This window comes from Danaus plexippus (assembly GCF_018135715.1).
Source record: "Danaus plexippus chromosome 9 unlocalized genomic scaffold, MEX_DaPlex mxdp_26, whole genome shotgun sequence".
NCBI lineage: Eukaryota > Metazoa > Arthropoda > Insecta > Lepidoptera > Nymphalidae > Danaus > Danaus plexippus.
The window spans coordinates 761,647-785,250 of record NW_026869848.1 but is presented as its reverse complement, the minus strand read 5'-3'; the positions used below and the strand labels follow the sequence as shown (position 1 = coordinate 785,250).

The 23,604-nt window shown below is 35.4% G+C and overlaps 1 protein-coding gene and 2 long non-coding RNA genes across 3 annotated transcripts; all 3 read right to left on the bottom strand.

Moving 5' to 3' along the window:
* Positions 1–3,492: 3,492 nt before the first annotated feature.
* Positions 3,493–5,104, bottom strand: LOC133320163 (uncharacterized). The gene is made up of 3 exons (XR_009753609.1): positions 4,844–5,104; positions 3,809–3,955; positions 3,493–3,736 (listed from the first exon to the last, which is right to left on the bottom strand). It is a non-coding gene; the product is annotated as an uncharacterized LOC133320163 (long non-coding RNA).
* Positions 5,105–6,516: 1,412 nt separating this feature from the next.
* On the bottom strand, positions 6,517–8,340 carry LOC133320175 (uncharacterized). The gene is made up of 3 exons (XR_009753618.1): positions 8,191–8,340; positions 6,824–6,970; positions 6,517–6,675 (listed from the first exon to the last, which is right to left on the bottom strand). It is a non-coding gene; the product is annotated as an uncharacterized LOC133320175 (long non-coding RNA).
* A 12,945-nt stretch (positions 8,341–21,285) lies between these two features.
* Positions 21,286–22,278, bottom strand: LOC133320174 (uncharacterized). Its single transcript, XM_061527573.1, has 4 exons — positions 22,108–22,278; positions 21,875–22,030; positions 21,638–21,784; positions 21,286–21,476 (listed from the first exon to the last, which is right to left on the bottom strand). The coding sequence occupies exons 1-4, from the start codon at positions 22,168–22,170 to the stop codon at positions 21,312–21,314; spliced, it is 531 nt and encodes a 176-aa protein (XP_061383557.1). The 5' UTR covers positions 22,171–22,278; the 3' UTR covers positions 21,286–21,311.
* Positions 22,279–23,604: the final 1,326 nt, after the last annotated feature.

Here is a 23,604-nt window from a genome sequence, read left to right as displayed (position 1 = left end):
AAAACGAACTTTGTATAATCAATAAAGTTTTCCTCTTTTTTAATAACACAAAATATACATGTTGCTAATGCAATGAGTTATTCAATCATCCAGCACGTTTCGTATCTTTAAATGTAACGTAATTATGAAACACGGTCATTGATTCATTTGTAGCAGTGATTTTTACTTCAGTGGCAATGCGACATTTTTGAAATGGAAACACGTTTGGAAGTGTGTCTAGGACTACTGTTACGTTGATCAATCTCAGTGTACCCTTAAACACAAATATATTTTACTATAAATATTCCGTATTATTCTAAAAGTATAAATTCAATCATATCTTACAGCTGGCAACGGGCAATCTATTCCGAAATATTTGATCATATTTCCAATAAATTTGTCGAATTTCATTAAGTCACAGAACTTTCGATGCATCTCAATAAATGAACTACGATACTCGTTCTGGACGTACTCATTAAAACTCATGTGCACCTGAAAAATATCGAATAATTATTGGGCAAGCAAAAAAATTGGAGAAAAACACAAAACAAAAGCACAATCAAAGATAGTCTGTAGAGACAAGAATAAATTTTGACTTTGAGGTGTTTGTGTATGCAACAGAATATAAAATGTCATCAAACTAAACAAACCGTAACGTTGTTAGTCCATGGTTGTTTGGTCGTCATATCTAAGTTAAAGTAGTATGGGCTGGTTCTGCTATATTTCTTTACCTCAAGGCTTAAATTATAAAAGTATTTTTGATTGACATAAATAACCTTCGCCCGCTCCGGTATTATTTCCAATCCCTAAAAAGAAACAGTATATGTTTTTTACACTTCCTCAGGTAAGTACCAGTCTTAAGTAAATGGGACTTACACAACGTGCAGCAATTATAAGAAAAGACAATACCACGAGCACACCTTTACATGTTTGAAACATATTTATAATGTAACAATGAATCACACAAACATTATATGTCGCAGTTCCTAAACGATAATGATGAAACAGGAATATTTGATATTTTCAAAAGGATATTTGATTTAAATGATTGTGAGATAATAACTGGAGCTCAAATGATGATGGATTTATAATAAACTATTTTAGCATTAATGACATTGCAACCATTTATATAAGCATCAAACCCTTTTTTATAATTTTGTACATCCCTGTTTATAGAAAATTGTTTTGTATCTATGTTTAAGATCATAAACTTAAAATAAAATCAAAACAATTGTCAATTAGTCTTGGTCTTCGATATAAGGTTTTGGAACGAATCTTGAGCTACTATGAAGTTTTTATTCTGATGTATAAAACCAACTTATACTACAATGTTTAGTATTGTCTTAATAAAATTATACTCGGAGATTGCTTTCCAAATATTACTAACCAGTGAATAGCAAAAATATTTAAAAATACAATATATTCTTGACTTAAGTCTCTCATACTTATGATCAGGCAACCGAGTTGACTTGTGTAGGTCTCAAACTACAGTCTAATGGAATGAATTAAATCATAAATTTCAAAAAGTAAGGCTCTATGTATATATAATTGTTATAGCGCGTTATAGAAACAACTATCTCCAGTCAAAGCTCCAGGTTTGGGGTGCCATTGTTACCTAATAAAAAGGGGGGGTTGTAGTTTCTGTAACGATTAATTTCAAATTTATTGATGATTGATGATGATGATTTCAAATTGATCTTAGCTCTATGACAAATGACTAGTTGTAATTTATAATGTTAACCATAACTATACTTTATGCCAACTAGACTGAGCGCTAGTTATTTCATGATCGCATGTTAACCACAACTATACTATATGCCAACTAGACTGAGCGCTAGTTATTTCATGATCGCATGTTAACCACAACTATAGTATATGCCAACTGACTGAGCGCCAGTTATTTCATGATCGCATGAGATAAAGTTCATAGATTTGGCATTCAAGTTGGCGAGGTCGAGATTATTTCCCGTCACCTGTTTACTAATCGACAACCTGATAGAGTTGAAGAAGCTATTCAAACTCCACCAGGACGCCGTCGGGGGAGAAGAGCATGCCAATGACAACGTACTACCTCCGCCTAGACACTACCGAACTCCGGCTGGTCTTCAAAGTGGTGAGAGGAGAACCCGGCTTTGAGCCCAGAACCCAAACCAAGGATCTAACAGTGTTTCTTATCAATTAGGATATAGGGGATAAAGTTAGGCCTGCAGGCCACGGATATACCTACATATATAACATTCCGCTATAGTTTAGATAAACATATCCTGCGCCCTGGAGGAGTGGTTGAGGTTCATCTAGAAGTAGACATGTCCGCTTTGTATAGAATCTTGGCCTCCTTCACTTCCGGATTGGTTAAAACACAATAGCAGCGGTTGGGCTGATGCCGATCTTGGCCTTGGAAAGCTCGATGGCGCATTCGGCGGAGCACTCCGGTACTGCTTGCCCTCGCTTAGATCTGCAAATCGCACATTTAATATAAACTGCCGCCCTATACGCCCGAACAACAGTCCGCTCTTGTGTGCTCAAGTCCTTGGCACCCGTAACAATTCAGTGGCCTATCGGTTGACGGCTCACCTCCGGTCGAGCTAGAATCCACGAGGAAACAACGCCTGTCTACAAAGCGCTTTGCGGCGTCCAATAGCCATCGTTTGAAACAAGTTTTATGATTGCAATATTGTTGCAAAACATTAGCAGTTTTTCAATTATATATTCTACAACGAAATTAAACATATTTAAAAAGATATTTTATTTAGATGATTCTATTATAATAAATGAAGTTGATATTATAAATGGGTTTTTAATGAAAGTAATAAAATGTTCATGATTTCACAAACATTTATGTTAGTATCAAAACCGATATTTTAATTTATTCATTTCCTGTCCTCTCACTAGAACAACCTATCTTCATCATATACTAATGATGTGCATCATTCACATTTCCAACAATGGCTAGCAAGTGCCATCCAAGCAGTTACAGTTAGTAACCCGAGTTATTTTTAAACCCGGTAAAAACGTGAAGTTTCCTTGACGCAATCGTACTTGATGTTTATGAGAGAACAAAATATCTGATTGCCTGAATAAGTAACAAGAAACTAAATTGCGTGACTAGAAGATCTTCGAGCATATTTTGATCTCGAAAGTTATTTTCTTTGTATGTGTTGATTTATCTTCAACTGAGCAAATGTTTTGCTTCAGGACCACAAACGACTGAGAACATTGGTGTTGTTTATGTATTATCGGCGTTTGTTGGTGAATCAATTTGTTAATGCTGGCATGTTGAAATTATTGTTTTATATGGAGATAGAATTATAACCACACATAACAATAATATAGTATCTACACTTTGGAGTTTGTAAAGGTGTGGTTTTATCAAGATATATATGTTGATAATGAGACAGTTGAGATAAAAAGTAAAGTAGAACCGCTGATACAACGACTACTGCAGAATAGTTACTTGGGGTGGAAATGGTAAATAAAAATAAAAACGTAGTCATGATAGAAAAAAAAACGAACTTTGTATAATCAATAAAGTTTTCCTCTTCTGTAATAACACAAAATATACATGTTGCTAATGCAATGAGTTATTCAATCATCCAGCACGTTTCGTATCTTTAAATGTAACGTAATTATGAAACATGGCCATTGATTCATTTGTAGCAGTGATTTTTAGTTCGGTGTCAATGCGACATTTTTGAAATGGAAACACATTTGGAAATTTATCCATTGCAATTGTAAAGTTGATCAACCGGAGCGTACCCTGAAACATAAATACGTTTTATAATTATGATTTCCTCCTAAAAGAAAAAATCTACTAAATATTATGTCTTACAGCTGGCATGGGGCAACCTAAGCCGAAATATTTGAACATAGTTCCCATAAACTTGTCATTTTTTATTATATCACAGAACCTGTGCTGTAGTTGAAAGAAGGACCGATGATACTCGTTGTGAAGATACTCATTAAAGAAAATAAGAAACTGAAAAATAAAGCAACCATCATTGAACCTATATTATATAAAACTCTAATAAAACATATATTGCGAAGTCAACGAACAAAATGTTATAAATTGGATGTTGACTTTGGAATGCAGGTAAACCTGATGAAAAAGAGGCACGATAAAACTATTGATATTTTTTTGGTGCGACGTGCCAGCAGTTTGCAGCAAACCTCCGAGTTAGCGTAACGGGAATGCAACAGTTCAGCTGGCATTGAAGTTTAGATGAGATGACATCACGAAAGTTTAAGTGAATTACAGTTAAGAATTTTACTATAGTGTTGTCTTTCATTTCGTGCGATACTCGACATACCCCCACATAACATTAATCAAACTTTAATAAAAACAATACTCAAGAATTCAATACTTGTTTAGAAGCCTTTAATATTCCTGGCCTTTTTTGCGTTCCCTTCAACTTTCCAAAGGCTTTACAGCTTCCGTTCGATTTTTTTAATAGTTTTTTAATACTTCACAGGAGGTTCCTCTATTGAATCTTTAAATTTTCTTGAATTAGGGGAACTTGCCAAGAAAATAAAAAAAAGCAAACCTAACATCCGCCTTTATTATAAGGTTTTTTTACGTACTCATTCATAAATACACTTGTCAATGATAATGAATTGTCTGTTATTTGTTGAGACAGATCGTATGCTATCAATATCGTGTATATAGATTGATATATGTAGATAAGAAGTTGTCTCAGTTAGGCTTTTCTTAGTCGAAATCAAGAACATTATCGTAGAAAATTATGCTCTGAAATAATTATTTCCATCCAGGCGAGGAAAATGTATGACGGGTCTGCCCATTATCTACTGTACTATATAAGTGGACGTGGCGTCTTATACATTATGAATTATATAATACTCAACAAACCGTAACGTTATTAGTCCATGGCTGTTTGGTCGTAATTTCAACGTTGTAGTAGTAAGGGCTGGCTCTGCTGTATCGCCTTACGTTAAGGGTAAAATTATAAAAGTATTTTTCGTTTACGTACGTCAACTCCGATCGCTCTGGTATTACCTCTAGTCCCTAAAACGAAAACGAAATGTTTAAAATGTCAAGACTTTGTCGTAAATTTGTGCTTTTTACTTACAAAATATGCAGCAATATTAATAAATGACAGTCCTAGAGCTACATGTTTCCACGTTTGAAACATATTTTTGATTGCATGATTGAGCCATAGAAACATTATGAGTTGTTAGTCCTAAATTATTTAAGTATAGTGTAATTAAATCATATTTGATTTTAATAATTCTACTATAATCATCGAAGTTGTAATTATGATGACTTTTTAATGTAATATTTTACTGTTCATGTTACACAAATATCTTTTTAATTGTATTAATTTTTGTCCTGTCCTGTGTCGTACACATTTTTTCTCTATTAGATTCTAAAGAAGTCAATCACTCACACTTCTACAATAGTGAAGCTACGAGTTAATATTTTAAAAACTTTTCATGTATAATGGGCAAATATTGTTTGAGATACAGTAGGAATTGAAAGTGGTTTGGCATAACCCTGTTAAACGTTTTTGAGGAAATATGTTATCTAACCGCCATTAAGACAGGAGTTTTTATTTGTCCAATTTTGTAAAAAGAAATTAACTCGAGCTGGAAGCGGAGATGGTCGAACCCTACCGTTAGTTATTAAAGTTTATTTTTGTGCAAAGAAATCTTTAACCTTGGATGTTATTTTCTTCAAAGATGTTTTCATACATCTTCTACTAAACAGATCTTCTCTATCTCGACCATATTTACCATATATTGTAATAAATTTTACATACATAAAAAGGTTGATTTACTTTTGACATAAGGAGCAACGGTTCCTTCAATTCTGCAAGAAATTAAAAAAATGTTCGGACTAATTAAATTTTATCTTGCGGATTCTAAACTCCATTGTCCACACCTCACTTCTGGAATATCCACAAAAGGAACATACAACTTTAAGCTCCAGTTCCAGAGTTCCAGAGTTCCCGAGTTCCAGAGTAACTCCTTTTAATTAATTAATACATTTGCATTACCACACTTTTCTAACTTTCATTACATTTTCATTTGAATTCACTTTATTGACATGTTTCAGCATAATTAGGATTTACAATTAATAAGTTTCGATATTGTTTATCATAAATTCTGTTATCTTTCAAAAACATAGATATTAGTCCACATGTCTTGTTTTGCCACGAGAAATAGTGATTAGATTTTGTCACTCTGAGTAGAATTATTGTCTTATATCAAAATACAATTGTAACTGGATAAAATTAGATATGATATCTATACTAAATGATTAACAAACATTTCGTTGTCATTGAACACCATTAAATGGGGACTAAACCTAAAAAAATATATATAATGTTTTTCAGTGATCCGGTGTGGGAAGAGTTAAGTTGCCGCTGGAAAAGCACGAATTCACTGTCATAATATTGGTTGATGGTGTTCGTATTCAGTATAAGGTTTTGTAAAATATCCTTTAAGTATCAAGAAAAGTTTATTCTTCTGTCAAGAAACAAGTACATATTACTATAAATATATGTTCTTTATCATTCACGTAGGAGTATTAGTTTTAAACGTAACATATTCAGAAACCTCGGCCATTGACTCATTTGTCGCTGAGATTGTCATTATGGTGTCAACTCGACATTTCGCAAATGGAAAGATGTTTGGAAAATTATCCAATGGGAAGCTGAAATTAGTCACTCGTAGTGTCCCCTAAAAACGTTAAAGTTTTATTATAAAAAAATCAATTCTAAAAAAAATTTACGTACATTTTAAGCCTGCTCGCTCAAGTAATTTGCGGTGTAGTCCTTTGTTTAAAATAATCATACATCACCCATCATGTTATTTTTCAATCACTTACAGCTGGATATGGGCAATATACTCCGAACAGTTTAAAAACAGGTCCAACAAATGTGTCATAATTCAACATATCACAGAACTTGTGGCGTAGTTCAAAAAACGATCGACGATACTCGTTGTGAATATATTCATTAAAAATAATATTAATCTGAAATTATTGTACAAATGATTTGACATTCACTAAGAGAAAACTCTAGAAACTAACAGGTTCAGGAACTAAAAAAGCAAAGTGCATAAAGCTAAGGTTGCAGGTGGAGTGTTTGCAATATATTGTTTACTTCAGGAGTGCAGTTGCCACCACATCCGTCATAAGTATCCCAGTAGCTACAAAAGCGTCTAATGAAGGGAAGCACAAAATATAAAATGTAATCCACTATGTGACTTAATCTTGTGATTTCCTTAAAAAGCATAAAATAAAAGATAAATTCGATCATACATATTATAAAAAAACAGCAAAAAATAGCGAAGGTCAGAAAAGCTATCTATATAAAAAGCTTTATATTTTTTAAGCTCAAAGCTGGTAATATCCTATATCCGCTATTACGTATTTCTCCTTAATTAAGGGAATGATTTAAATCTATCATAAAGACAAACTACGAAAAGCAATATTTCAAATTGTTTTAAGCATTATTACAACCTAATACGATATCATTCTCTTTATTTTATTAATTATTTGATAATAAGTTTAAATTGTTAAAAAAAAAGTAGCAAAGAAGGGAGGAGGTTATAAAAAATGGCTCTGATTTTTGTATGCAGTCGATTTCCTTAAAAAATACGGCCAAAAAGTACGGCCAAAATTCATATTTCCCGGACTTCTATATATTTCGTGTTGGATTTTTACATTGCTTCTGTAGGTATAATATTTTTTACATGGCTTTTGTTGGTATAATGTCTAACTTAAGCCAACAAATCCGATTATATTGACTGTTTACCTAATTTTAAAATCTGTTTTGTTTTGCGCTTTTACACACTCAGAATTGCGACTATAGAATTTAATGAAGCTGCCTTGGACGGACACAATTAGTAGGGGGTGTCGAAATTATCTCAGGATACCAAAAGATATAGTTGATGAATAGCGTGCTGGACGGTCAAGCATGTCAACAATAGACGAAATTGCGAATCACACACGCATCACATTTCCGTCGCAAAAATAAAAATCACTCAAATGACACTTTATAATTTTTATGCAAGCATTTTCCTTTTGTAATAAATATTTGTCCTCCATTTGGGCCTCCTATCTAATGTTGTTACAGAGCCCTTGTAAGGCACACTACAACACTAATAATCATATATGAAGACAGGGATGTTTATATTCATAAAGTGCAGATGCTATTTTATATATTATTAATTAAATCAAGGTTAACAAACCGTTACGTTATTAGCCCACGTTTGTTTGGTCGTAAGATCAATGTTGAAGTAGTATCGACCGTTTCTGCTATATCTTTTTGCACTAAGGCTTAAATTATAAAAGTACTTTTTATTCACATACGCCACCTTCACCCGCTCTGGTATAATTTCCAACCCCTAAAATGAAATGTGAGGTTCACAAATTTTCGTCTTCAGATAAAAACCGTAATGCTTTGTATTTTGTTAGTAAATTTACTTACACAATATACTGCTACAATTAGAAACGATAGTCCCAGGATTACAAGTCTGCACGTTTGAGACATATTTTTTATTGAAAGACTCATATTCATATAAACATTTTGATTTGGTATTACCAAATGACATATTGAAAAATGAAATTAATTATGATTAAAAAGATATTTGATTGTAATGATTGCAGCATGATAAATTGAAGTCTAAATTATGATTTGCTTTTAATGTAATATTGTAGTACCTATTCATTATATTATAACATATGTGTATATTATCATAGATTCTTGTCTTTGTCATATCGTATGAGGCGAATCATGCAATATTCCAACCACGGCTACGTAGTAGTTAACTCTGTTACAAATTCAGGCCTGCTGGAGAAGCACTGGGGAAGGTTCGACGAAATATATGATATCTACAGTATTTGGATTGCTGTAAATTATAAGACTTTATATACTGTAGATCGATCTTTGAAATCAAAGATATTATATGAACATAGCCTACAGTTCATTGAACAATTCCTCAGTTCAAATTTTCGTTACAAGCAAATAACACCTCGTACCCGATTCACATTGCCAAACAAATTGGCCTGTTGAAGCCCTTAACAAAATGGAGGCCACCCACATCCGACTTCCTCGTTGAAGTCGACCGTCTCTTTTACGTCCACATCACCGTTAATGACGTCAGGGTAGACCGCAGGCGCCTGCTGAAATGCTTGGGCTTGGTTGTGAATGCGCAACGCGATCAGTTTTGCGGCGGCATGCGCCTCAGTAGCAACAATGCCGGTGGGGGGAAGAAAGGTGGGAGGTGGAAAGCGGTCCTCCGGAGAGAGCTGAGGTTTCATTAACAATGTACGGTATGTAATAGAAAGCACAAATATTTACTTTAGTATAATCGCAGGTAATATCGTTTGTATTGCTTATACTCATATGTCGCTTCTTGAAAGACTGAATTAAAATCGACCCAGTTGCCCATTTATACACGACAATCCGATAAGTAGAACATTCCAAAACATTTAAGATTATACTATTCTTGTTTACATTAATATGAACGATACGATATTTAACTAAAACGAACGATACGATACGAACGAACGATATTTAACTAAAAGTTTTGTCCTATACGACGATTCCACTGTTATTCGTGTTCTGATCTAGAATCGCTATGAGTCTTTATCCTCTCAGACATTTGTTGTCCAAACTGTCGAATACGTTCTTACACGTCGGCTGTCTCGTTGCGCAGGTCGTTCGCGTAATCGTTATTCATCGATCCCACATCACTCCATGATGGCTCGAAGGGCAGATTTAATTCAACCGAGAAATTGTTTAATGCTCTTGTTATCTTTCTGAGTTTGTTACAGACTTTTTTTCACTCACTACTAAGCTCTGTCCTTAAAGCGCGTATAGGGGTTACTTCCTTCATTTCTTGCCGGACACAATGATTAAAATCTTCAGGACAAGGACTTTTAGATAATGCGGCTGCAGTTACATGTGACTTGCCACTGCGAAAATCCATTACAAAGTAATTTTCCTGCTTTTGTCGGGTGACTCTATTATTCAGCTCTCTCTTCTGCATTGGTTCCCCTTCCGCCATTTTCCACTTCGGGAACTCGGTCACAGGTGGCCGCTCTGCCCTCAGGCGAAATATCTAGGGCTACACCTCTTCGTACCGGAATACATATTCGAGGTGCTCGTCTCCATATCTAGACTCCAACGCTTCAAGCATCTGCTCATAGGTTACGTCCTTCCCTAACGCCTCCAGTATGCTTAAAGTTTGATCGTAAAGACCTAAGGCGAAAACGGTCATTGCCTGAGTTTTGTTCCACCCGTTGGCTTTCATGATGGCCTCAAACAGAATTTTATAAGCCGACCATGAGGATTTCCCGTTAAAGGACGGCACCTTAAATCCACGAGGCGATTATGGAGTAGCCGCAGGTATTATCACTCCTTGTCTAGTCTTCAGATCGTCGAGAACTCTGTTGAGATCAGCAATTTGTGACTCTGATTCGGTCAGACGATGCTGAAGATGAGTTATCTCGTCTTCAACCACTAGAAGATCCCTAGAGAATTTAACGTGAAAGTCTTTAATCAGGAGCGTCTATTCCTCTAGGCAGCGTACTTGCTCCTCCTTTTGAATCATGATTAGCTCTTCTTGACGACGGGCCTGCTCCTCCAGGCAGCGAGCGTGCTCCTCGTTTTGTGCCATGATCAGTTCTTCCTTAAGGCGGATCTGCTCTTGCAACATGTCATCAGAGCAGAGACAATTACAGGCGGCGCTGATGATATGGCGGAAGCCTTAGCTGCCTCCAGCTGATAGCCACCATAAAATATTCTCGTTTATATTGCTACTTGTTTACATTAACATGAATGATTGAAATGTTCTAGTAAACGTTTAGCTAGTAGGTCCGTCGACTACTCACGAGATGGCGATGCCGCTCAATGTCGAGACTATTCTACAATATTCGCTAAGCCGACACCATCATATTTTGGTATAGGCAGCAGACACGGTTGCCGCCGCTACGAGAAATTGTATTTCCGCGCCGATGGAGCCATGCCAGCGTGGATCGATTTAACACACATCTACCTGAGGGTATCGCTTGGTGCAGGTGCAGCAAATGTTTCCTGAGGACCTGCATCCAATCACTGGAGTGCACATCATATGGAACTGCTACTAGGACTAGACTAGCACTAAGTGGAGAACATCATGGTGGTGTGACCGTCGTTGGTCATATACGGTTTATAATGTGTAGGTGTCTGTTAACTACTTTGGTAGATACAAGTGGTAGGCTCAAGGTGGTGCGATCGTAATGCCTGCTCCGAGATATAGCAGCGTCTAATCTTTTTTTTAATTTCTTGCAATAATACGTACTTTAAGGGTTTTTTATTAAATTAACTACCTCATTCCTCTTTTTTGTAAATTAATCTTCTAGTGTTGTACTGTCCCGATTATTCTTGACTTTGTTCCATAGTAGATTTTTTAGTGACCTGCAGAGACTTCACCCTCCCTACTATTTGTTCTATAATTCTAGTAATGAGTATAGTTTTGGCGGATTCCTTCAAGCTCCTGTTGGAAAAATGTTTGGCGGCATTCAAAACACTGTAAGTCTTCATAATCGTTAGGCGGCTGGTTTGTGTATTTATTGTATATGTTTGTATTAATGGTGGAATTTACTATTTGGAGCCTTTTGGGCTTACTTTAGTGATATTAAGTTTTACTTTATTATATTTAATAGTAAGTCCTCCTTTTTGTCATTCAGACGTTGGATCAACACTTTTTCGTATTCCTTAAATAGTTAAGTTGTGTTGAATTTTTTTTTGTAGCCCTTTTGCATATCTGATCCTTTATTACGTAGTAATTAGTAGCTACAAGATAAAGATTTTTTTTTTTCATGTCAAAACTTTCACTATTTTGATTTTTGTTTTGCTGTATCTGGCGATACGTATAACCTTAAGTAGTCATGGAGTGTCATAAGCTGTTGAACAAATAATATGAATAACATCAAAATTTGAAAGCGGATTGATTTGATGACGTTCGCCGTCGCAGTTTCGTCGTTTTATCCATTTCACATTTGACATTGATTTTGGATGTTTATTTTTGACAAATGACATTGAAAATTTGGTTGTTTTGTTGTTTTGATATTTGCCATTGACTTTTCAGCAACCGCGATCACGGGCAAACAAGATGTGAATGTCATGACATTCACACCTGCAGAGTCGTGGTGGCCTGGAGGTTAAAGGCCCGCCTCTCATACGTGAGGGCGCGGGTTAAACCTGGCAAATACCAATGTGATCTTTTCTGAGTCATATGTACTTTCTAAGAGTATTTAGTCACCACTGACGGACTGTGAAGGAAAACATCGTGAGGAAACCTGGGCTTATAATTTCAAATTATAAGATTGAAATCGCCAACCCGTCTGAGCAAGCATGGTAATTAATGCTCTAATCTTCTCCACGTGAGAAGAAGCCTTTGCTCAGTAGTGGGCTCCGGGATGATGATGATAATGATGATGACACGATGTTATCGTTTCCGGGTATCAAGTTGTAAACACCATAGTTTTGCAGCTCATGGTAATACGTATTTTGAAACATCTACACTCACCAAGTAATCACAAAAAAAAACATCACGATACATAAACTAAGTGCTGTGGATTTAGTGAAAGTGTTAATTCAACGTAATTATAGACATTGGATTACAATTCTCAAGCAACGAAGTGGCCTACTGTATAGATAGAGGTTAGAAAAAGTGTCATGTCAAAAGTCAATTGAGTCGATTGACATTAATATATTTCAGTGTTGCCATGTCAAGAAAATAAAAACTACCACTCATTACGTTCCACTCAACATTACAAAAATAAATAATGAGCAAATAGAATACGTATATGAATACATTTACTTGGGGCAGTTAATATCTACTGAAGACTGCATGAAAAAGGAAATAGAAAGAAGAATGAGATCTAAGATTTTCGCGAGTATTCATTTAAATGAAACTAGTATTTTTCAGATGAACTAAGCGTGATTTATTTTTGTAATAAACTACATACTCCCGACGTTTCGGTTACTTCAGCAACCGTGATCACGGGCAGACGAGATGTGAATATGTGTCAGTAGGTATTGTTATTTATCATCTACGCCAACGATATCTTAATTTTCTGGCGAATCGCTCTGGATGCCGGAAGAATGCACTTAAGGTGTCACCATCCTGCGGTGTGGTCAAGGACATAGGATTTCATATTTTTAAGGAGTTGTCCCAGGTGTTGGATAAGTTCCAGCCATCTTATCTATTGAAATTGGGATGTTTTTTTAATTTCAATAGCCTCACGAATTAACCTCGGTACGTACATGTCTTCACGAGCGAGGATCTGTGGTTTATCAAACCGAATGTAGTGGCGTGGTTTGTACATTGTATGTTCACAAAACTGTGGACTTCGACACACTTTGTCTGTCCAATGTATGACAAGCCACAGTTACAATTGAGTTTGTATACACCCGTTTGTTGTAAAGGAATAGTACTCTTGATAGGTCTCAAGAATTGGCTCACTTTAATGTGTGGTTTGGACATAGTTTTGATCGAAACCTTCTACAGGATGTTACTTATTCTGTCAGTTACTCCCTTCACGTATGGTAATATCGCAGGTTGTGGCTCAACTGTGGGTGGCTTCAAGTGGTTCTTTCGATGCTGATGGGGCAAGGGCAGGTTGTTGGTGGTGAGAGCGTGTTTTACTGGATTCCGAAGCGACTTTTCAACAATGGACCACATTCACGTCGTAAAACAGTTTATCCAAAAGTGGAATGAATACGGGAACACATATTACTTAGCCTTCGTTGATTACAGTAAGGCATTTGACTCTCTAAAATATTCACACATTTGGGATGCTCTACAATCACAAGAAATCCACACGAAATATGTATATAAGGTTAATTAAAAACATTTACAAGGAATCAATGGCAAAAATCTAGACTGAGAGAAAAGGCATGCTCTTCAAAATTAAAAAGGAAGTACGCAAAGGCGACCCCTTTCTCTAAAACTATTCTCGGCCGTGCTAGAACATAATGTATATTTAGGAAACCCAATTGGTATGCATTTGGGATAAATACAAAAGGCGAAAAAATAAATCACCTTAGATATGCAGACAATCTGATTTTGCTTAACGAAAACCATCAGGGCTTGGAAATAATGCTAACGCAATTAGGTAGAGACAGCAAGAATGTGGGTTTGTCCAAGAATCCAAACAAAACCAAAGTAATGACAAACCATGCAAAGATACCTATGTTGCTAGACACTGATCAAATAGAATAATATGTTGATGAATATATTTGTCTAAGGTAAATTATTACACCAGAGAACCAGATACAGACAGAAATAAACATCAGGATTAGTAAAGCTTGGAAAAGATTTTGCTCCCTGAGGGAAGTAATGAAGAACCCACACATACCCTCAAAAGATACTGTGTTTAACTCATGCATATCACCGTGTTTAACTAATGGAGCACAAACCTGAGCCCTTACTGGCAAACAGAGTGGAGCACTCAGAGTTTGTCAGAACAAAATCAAGAGGAGCATTCTTAACCTGAAGTTAAGAGACAAAATTGAACTTAAAATTATGATAAGAAAGACAAAAATTACAGATGTCACTTACACAGTGAAAAATCTTAAATAAAACAGGGTAGGCCATATGATGAGAAACAAAAATGACAAATGGACTAAAAAGGAAACTGAATGGTACCCACGAGATGGGAAAAGAAAGAAAGGGCGTCAAAAAATGAGATGGGAGGACTACATCAGAAAGGTAGGTAGGTAGGTAGGGCTACATGGCAAAGAAAAGCCTAGGGGAGGCCTATGATAAACGGCAAACTGATAATACCGATACCGATGTCGAAGATTAGAAGTATAAAAGGATCTATTACTATTACATATTTATTTATTTATGAATAATGTAAATGCATGAAATTTTACTCGCTTAGGAATTATAAATAACCGAATTGTACTATATAAATTGCAATTACATAAATATATCATTAAATGATGTATTTACAATTGAAATGTAATATTTATTGTATTGTAATTGAAAATTATATAGTGCAAGTTATACTTAAAAAAAAATCAAAATGAAAATTGGAAATTATGTAGAAATGAAATGTATTTATGTAATAATGCCATTATCAGTAATAAAGGCTATATGATTTTTGAATTATATGCAACTTGCAGACGGTCTTTCGCGGTACCGTGGTGGGATGAAATTAATCAGCACTTCTTATAATGATAGCAAGTCACGTTTATACACGGGGTAAGAGTTTGAAATACATCCTTTAGAGAGGAAGGCTATCATGAAAATTTTGCTATAGAAAGGAAACAAATTTGTATTGCTTTAAACTCTGTTATTAAGCATTCACGTATGATGAGTAACTCTGAATGTCACATAGTTATACACCAAAACTAATGATTTATTGGTTTCCGTAAGTGCAACTTCGGCGTCAATACGACCTTTGTGAAATGGTATCACGTTAGGAAATTTATCCAGAGGCAACGTAAAGTTGATCATTCGCCATGTACGCTAAAAAAAATAATTATATATTATTCCACTCCTTAACGAAAAAAATGATAACATTTCAAGATTTTAAACAAAAATACTCCATTAAATATTGACTATATTATTTTCCGATTTTCTCCATTGTCTTAAATAAGAAGAACTTAGTTTGTAAATTTACATTTATTAACTTACAGCCGACATTGGGCAGTCAAAGCCAAAAAAGTTCATCATAGGCCCAAAAAAATTGTCAAAATTAACCATATCACAGAACCTGTAGTGTAGGTCAACAAAGGATCGACGGTACTGGTTGTAAACAAACTCATTAAAAGTAAAGTGAAACTGAAAAACACTGTATATATTAATATTACTTAAAAATAAACGGTGCTTTAAACATATTATTAATTAAATCAAACTTAACAAACCGTAATGTTATTAGTCCATGTCTGTTTAGTCGTCATTTCAACGTTCAGGTAGTAAGGACTGGTTCTGCTATATTTGTTAACTTTAACGCTAAAGTTATAAAAATATTTGTCATTTACATGCACCACTTTTGACCTCTCTGGTATAACTTCCAATCCCTAAAAAAATTTTACAATCACAACTTATCAAGTTTCAGAAGGAATTCTTAATCTTATTTCTCGTAACTCAACATACACAATGTGCTACAAAAATAAGACATGATAGACCAACAGCTACTTGTATACACATTAGAGACATTTTTATTATGACAGAGCTTATTCATTCTAACATTATGAATCGCTGTTGCCAAATGACACATTGGGAAATGAATTTAAATACGTTTAAAGGTATATTAGGTTTTAATGAACGCGTGGTAGTTATTGAAATCTAAATTATGATTTATTTTCAACGAAACATTTTATAACTCATTACGCTATAAATATTTATGTAAGTACTTGGGCATATTTTGTACTTTTAACTTTTTTCGTCTCTTGTTTCTTTTGGTCATATTATATTTATCAAAAACACTCAGTCTTTTCTTCTGTAGTAAACTGTAATGTTTACCTAATATATTGACAAACTGTTCTTAAATTTTTATCTCTATTTTTAGTATCGTGAAGTGTATAAATTTTCACAGTATTTGCTTTATTATTTCCACCAAGTATAGTGCAAGTCGTTTAGAAATAATGTCTTCATTAATGGATGACTCGCTCGTAGAATGAGGCCACGGACACGCAAACGGCCTCATTGTCAAGCATCATTGGTATGACGCCTAACAACAAAACCCTACAGCCAACCACGGCCGCAAACTCACCACGCTGATGGACCTACACAATGCACTCCTCGAGACTGAGACGAGCAGATCGCTCTGATATCCCCCACAACGGTGGTCTTCGACTATTGACGGAGGCGAACCAATGATTCGGTCGTCTGAACGCCCGACTATATAGGGAAACCAAAGCCTTCTGGATATACGCTCCTCACGATACGGTCATATATACGCTGACATAAAACTGATAGCCTCAGTGTCGATGATCCAGATTCTGAGTCCGCCACTAATGTGGCAACAACTGTCGCCAGCCTGGCAGTCTCCATCAAGCTCACTCCTCGGCTATTCTCTCTCTTTTACTTAGCTCATATGACCTGCTTAAAAAGGTGCCAGCAGCACATCAAAACACCACCATGGGTGAGAACAAGGGACATCGGAGCAACCAGTCGTAGTCAAGATTCCAAAAATCTAGCCCGAGTACTTTTACTTCATTAAAGTGCTACAGAGACTAGCGTTATCACCATCTGGAGACAAGGAGGCACTATTAGACAGATGCAATAGACACTCCTTGAAACGATCTGGGCATAAGATAGATTTCGTTTCATTGAGTTTTTTTCCACATTTCTTTCGCTCCGGAACCAGCACAACCTCTCTAACTTCAGGTAATCCAAAGCTTTAGATAGCACTCGACCTGGGACATCGTCTGGCTCGGCGCCGTATTGCAGGCTCACAGTGAATCCACGGCAATCTCCATATAATTCAGCACTATTTGAGGTTTAACTTGAAATTATTTAAAATAAATATTTGATATATATTTTATCCTGCAACATCTCAGGTCCTAGAATTATTACATATTCCTTGGATATTGTTAAAGATTGTTTTGATTAAATATTACTTGACAGTCGCTTTAAAGCTCTCAAAATAACTATATAGAAACTTTACGTAAATTTTTATGCTCCATTTTTATATACCAAACATTATTTTAAAACCTTTGACAAGAAGGCACACCGATCCATAGGGCCAGTCATCCCCTAAACTATATTTTAATATCTCTGTGAGTGGGAGCGCGAGAGCATCATCTAGGAGGTTGGACTGAGTGAGACCGACTGCGCTTAAAAGGCCATGAAAATTACTTGAACAGATATTTTGTAATTTTTAGAACTTTGTTTAATTGAAAAAAAAAACATTTGTAAAAAATTTAAAACTATGTGATATTTAAAAAAAATATTTTTTAGTTCTAATTAATGAATTTAAAAAATTAAAAATGCCGGCTAACTTTAGTATTATTTATATGTCAATTGTTTTCTTAAATTATATGTCAATTCTTATTTCTGTTGCCATAATTTACTTATTAAAATTGTTTACTTTCTAACTTTAACAATAGATAATGACAAATTTGTAAGGAACTTCTGAGATATTTTAACCTCTTTTTATGATTTGCATTTATAAGAAGTGAATGTTGAATTTATATTAGGAAAATTGAAAAGATCTATCATTTTTACAGCGTTTAGAAGTGATTCCGGAGAGAGTGACGGTTATTTATATGAATGAGAAGTACTTTTATAACTACTCCGTCACGGTCCGGAGGTCAAGTAGGAACAGCTCTTACTTCTTTAATAACGAGATGACGACCAAACAAGTATGGAATAAGTCCATGTCTGTTTAGTCGTAACTTCAACGTTGTAGTAGAAAGCACTGGGTCTGCTACGAGTACATCTCCTTACGTTAAGGCTAAAATTATAACAGTATTTTTCGTTTACGTACATCAACTCCGATCGCTCTGGTATTACCTCTAGTCCCTAAAACAAAAACAAAAGGTTTAAATTTCAAGACTTCAGCGTAAATTTGTGCTTTTATATCCTTACGTTAAGGCTAAAATTATAAAAGTATTTTTCGTTTAGAAACGTCATCGGTAACGAGCCTCGGGGTCGAAGGATTTAAAAAAAAAGATTTAGTATGGAAAGTAGACACGACCGTTTCTTATGGATGATGGATTGAGACTGAAATGTGTGATGGATGGCAGAGCGGGGGGAAGGAGAAGAGGTACTGATGAGGCAGGAATAAGGTATAGAGTCAGCAGAAAAGGGTGCATTGGGAATATGTAACAGATCGCTCTTGTTATTACCTCTAATTCCTAAAACGAAAACGAAAGGTTTAAAATGTCAAGACTTAAGCGTAAATTTGTCCTTTTACTTATAAAATATGCAGCAATATTAATAAATGACAGTCCTAGAGCTACATGTTTCCACGTTTGAAACATATTTTTGATTGCATGATTGAGCCATAGAAACATTATGAGTTGTTAGTCCTAAATTATTTAAGTATAGTGTAATTAAATCATATTTGATTTTAATAATTCTACTATAATCATCGAAGTTGTAATTATGATGACTTTTTAATGCAATATTTTACTGTTCATGTTACACAAATATCTTTTTAATTGTATTAATTTTGTCCTGTCCTGTGTCGTACACATTTTTTCTCTATCAGATTCTAATAGTAGGGAAGCCCAAGTGGGGATTTCGGGATTTACTAAAGCGCGACAGATTAATATACAGGGGGATACCTTGTACCCGGTAAAGTACCTCCACGAAACATGAGGCCCAAATATAAGGCCGCCCGTGAAGGACACAGGATCAGATTAGTAAAAAAAATTGACCATCAGAAATTCTCGAGCGCGTCAGATTAAGGTAGGGTGAGTTAATTACATCCTAAAAAGTATATATTCCACTAATCTGACAATTTGAGAGTGACGTAAAGAAAGGGGAGGGCAACAAAGTTGTTAAAAAAACAACGTTATCTCGACATTCTCGAGCGTAGCTAAATTTTTTTTTATTTTGAAGGAAATAATTCAAGAATAATGAAAAATATATAATCTGACGATTTCCGCAAGCCGAAATAAAAAAAATTCGTCGATAAAGTTAAATGCGTGCAGCTGCGTGATGCCTACATTTCCTTCTCCGCGTTTCTATTCCTCTCTCACTCTATCTCTATCTATTACTCTCTCACTCCGTCCCCACTCTGGTTTCTGCTATTAATTAATTAAGTTAAAAAAAAATAAAAAAATGAAAAAAAATTTCTTGAAAGTGTTTTTTTTGGAATAACTTTTAAACGGCTTTATCGATCAACTTCAAAAACTAATCCGCCCTTAAGCTTAAAAAACAACGCCGATGGTCGCTGATCCGGTCAAAATAGTTTGAATCGTTCGAGAGATATCATGAACGAAAGAAAACCGAAAAAAGTGTTTTTTCGGGATTACTCAAAAATTTTCGGTTCGATCAATTAAAACCTGAAAATCACTTATGAGGATGATAAAATTGGGTCGAATGGTGCCAACCGCGTGAAAATTAGTTGATCCATTCAAAAGTTATTACGGTTTGAAAATTCCAAAAATAGTGTTCTATGAAACTTCTATCAGAGTTTCGAGCTCAAATGCATAGAAATATTATTTCTTTGAACTCAGCGAGCTCAAAATATCACATAAATTATGTTTTGAGCTCAAAAATGTCATAAGTACAATTTAAAGCGCCCAGGAATGGAATTAGCGGGAAGTTGCAGGGATGGCCTTTAAGGTGAACCGTTTTTGTAATTTTTTTTTGTCAGATCAGTCGAATCCCTCTAGATAATCGTCAGATTATGAGAATGTACGTTTAGAACATAAAGATGAACCATATATATCTTAATCTGACGCGCTTGAGTATTTCAAAATGGCGAATTTTATTTGCACATTATGAAAATGGCCGCGAGTTTGCGTCCCATCGAAATTGTCAGATTAGTGAATGAGAGCTTTTTTTTGGTGCACTTAACACTCCCTTAAAAAATCTGACGCGCTCGATTAAATTTTTTTTTTCATTTTCAACCCTTACATACAACCACCCGCATCATGCAAACGATCAGATTAACATACGTACATTATTAAAAATACGTAGGGGATTGATGCTATCAATATCTGACGCGCTCAAGGATGACCATGCAACAGTTTATTTTTACATATTTAAAAATCTATAGCCGCTTCCCCACCGATGTAAAGGTCTATATCATATAACATTTCTTTCTTCTTATCATCTAAGCTTTGCAACCCAATAGGTCTTTACGACGCTCGAGTAAATCCCCATCTAGCATCGTGGGCTCCCTTACTATAAAGAAGTCAATCACTCACACTTCTACAATAGTGAAGCTACGAGTTAATATTTTAAAAACTTTTCATGTATAATGGGCAAATATTTTTTGAGATACAGTAGGAATTGAAAGTGGTTTGGCACAACCCTGTTAAATGTTTTTGAAGGAAAAGTGTATCAAACTTCCATTAAAATAGGTGTTAAAATTTGTCTGCTTATTTAAGAAGAAGTTAACTTGAGCTGGAAGCAAAGATGGTTGAGCTGCAGTTAGTCAGTAAAAGTTTATTAGGTTATGTTATTTAATTAGGTCTTTAAATAAGAATTGCAGACTGTCTTTCGCGGTACCGTGGTGGGATGCAATGAATCAGCACTATAGGAACTTCTTCTTGTAATGATAGCAAGTCACGTTTATACACGGGGTAAGAGTTCGGAATACATCCTTTAGAGAGGAAGGCTATCATGAAAATTTTGTTATAGAAAGAAAACAAATTTGTATTGCTTTAAAGTCTGTTATTGAGTATTCACGTATGATGAGTAACTCTGAATGTCACATAGTTATACGTCAGGGCTAATGATTCATTGGTTTCCGTAAGTGTTGCTCCGGCGTCAAAACGACATTTCTCAAATGGTAACACGTTAGGAAATATATCCAGAGGCATTGTAAAATTGGTTATTCGCAGTGTACGCTAAAAAATATATATTTTTAATTATTATTGCACTCCTTAACGAAAAATTTATAAGTTTTTAACCCAATATTCCATCGAATATTGGCTATATTATTTTCCAATTTTCTCCATAGTCTAAAATAAGAAGAACTTCGTTTGTAAATTTACATTTTTTTACTCACAGCCGGCATTGGGCAATCAAAGCCAACGTGTTTCATGACAGGTCCAATAAATTTGTCATATTTAACCAGATCACAGAACCTGTGGCGAAGGTCAACGAAGGATCGACGGTACTCGTTGTGAAGATACTCATTAAAACTAAAGTGCATCTGAAAAACACTATATATTAATATTCATGTTCATTGAGAACTAATGGTGCTTGGCTATATATATTATTAATTAAATCAAACTTGACAAACCGTAACGTTATTAGTCCATGTCTGTTTGGTCGTAATTTCAAGGTTCAGGTAGTAAGGACTGGCTCTGCTGTATCGTTTTACGTTAACGCTAAAATTATAAAAGTATTTTTCGTTTACGTACACCAGTTTTGTCCTCTCTGGTATAACTTCCAATCCCTAAAAGAAATTTAACAATCACAACTTATCAATTTTCAGAAGTATGTCTTAATGTCACGTCTCGTAACTCAACATACACAATGTGCTACAAAAATAAGACATGATAGACCAACAGCTACTTGTATACACTTTAGAGACATTTTTATTATGACAGAGCTTTTTCATTCTAACATTATGAATCGCTGTTGCCAAATGACACATTGGGAAATGGATTTAAATACGTTTAAAGGTATATTAGGTTTTAATGAGTGCGTGGTAGTTATTGAAATCTAAATTATGATTTATTTTCAACGAAATTTTTTATAACTCATTACGCTATAAATATTTATGTAAGTACTTGGGCATATTTTGTACTTTTAACTTTTTTCGTCTCTTGTTACTTTGGGCATATTATATTTATCAAAAACACTTAGTCTCTTCTTCTGTTGTAAACTGTAATGCTTACCTAATTTATTGACAAGCTGTTCTTAAAATTTTATCTCTATTTTAAGTATGGTGAAGTGGATAAATTTTCACAGTATTTGCTTTATTATTTCCACCAAGTATGGAACGCAGTGCGAGTCGTTTAGAAATAATGTCTTCATTAATGGATGACTCGCTCGTAGAATCTGGCCACGGACACGCAAACGGCCTCATTGTCAAGCATCTTTGGTATGACGCCTAACAACAAAACCCTAAAGCCAACCACGGCCGCAAACTCACCACGCTGATGGACCTACACAATGCACTCCTCGAGACTGAGACGAGCAGATCGCTCTAATATCCTCCACAACGGTGGTCTTCGACGATTGACGAAGGCGAACCAATGATATGGTCGTCTGAACGCCCGACCATATAGGGAAACCAACGCCTTCTGGATATCCACTCCTCACGATATGGTCATATAAACCCTGACATAAAACTAATAGCCTGAGTGTCGATGATCTAGATTCTGCGTCCGCCACTAATGTGGCAACAACTGTCGCCAGCCTGGCAGTCTTCATAGAGCTCACTCCCCTGCTATTCTCTCTCTTTTACTTAGCTCATATGACCAGCTTAAAAAGGTCCCAACAGCATCTCAAGACACCGCCATAGGTAAGAATAGGGGACATAAAAGCAACCAGTCATAGTCAAGATTCCATAAAGCTGGCCCAAGCACTTTTGTTACTTTTTAGTCCTACAGAATACCATCTGGAGATAAGGAGGCACTATTAGACAGATGCAATAGACAATCCTTGAAACGATCTGGGCATAAGATAGATTTCGTTTCATTGAATTTTTTCCACCCTTCTTTTGCTCCGCAACCAGCACAACCTCTCTAACTTCAGTAATCCAAAGCTTTAGATAGCACTCGACCTGGGATATCGTCTGGCTCGGCGCCGTATTTCGGGCTCACAGTGAATCCAAGGCAATCTCCATATTAGTGTCGGAGATGGACGGGACTGAATCCTCAGACGGGATTCTATCCGCTCCCTTCCTCGTTGGGGGTGGATGACATTACGATGTATCATTCGTAATTATGTGTTATACGTCGGCAGCATTGTATTTATAAAGGTTTAGTACTTAGTAAAATGTAGTAACTAATAATAAATTAA

What these genes read in the sequence shown, in the direction of transcription:
- LOC133320174 (XM_061527573.1), bottom strand. Translation starts at nt 22,170, where the DNA reads ATGTCTCTAAAGTGTATACAAGTAGCTGTTGGTCTATCATGTCTTATT. An exon ending in TTATTTTTGTAGCACATTGT is followed by an intron (nt 22,031 to 22,107) that starts GTATGTTGAGTT and finishes AATTTCTTTTAG; the next exon opens with GGATTGGAAGTTATACCAGA. An exon ending in TTGATTGCCCAATGCCGGCT is followed by an intron (nt 21,477 to 21,637) that starts GTGAGTAAAAAA and finishes TATATTTTTTAG; the next exon opens with CGTACACTGCGAATAACCAA.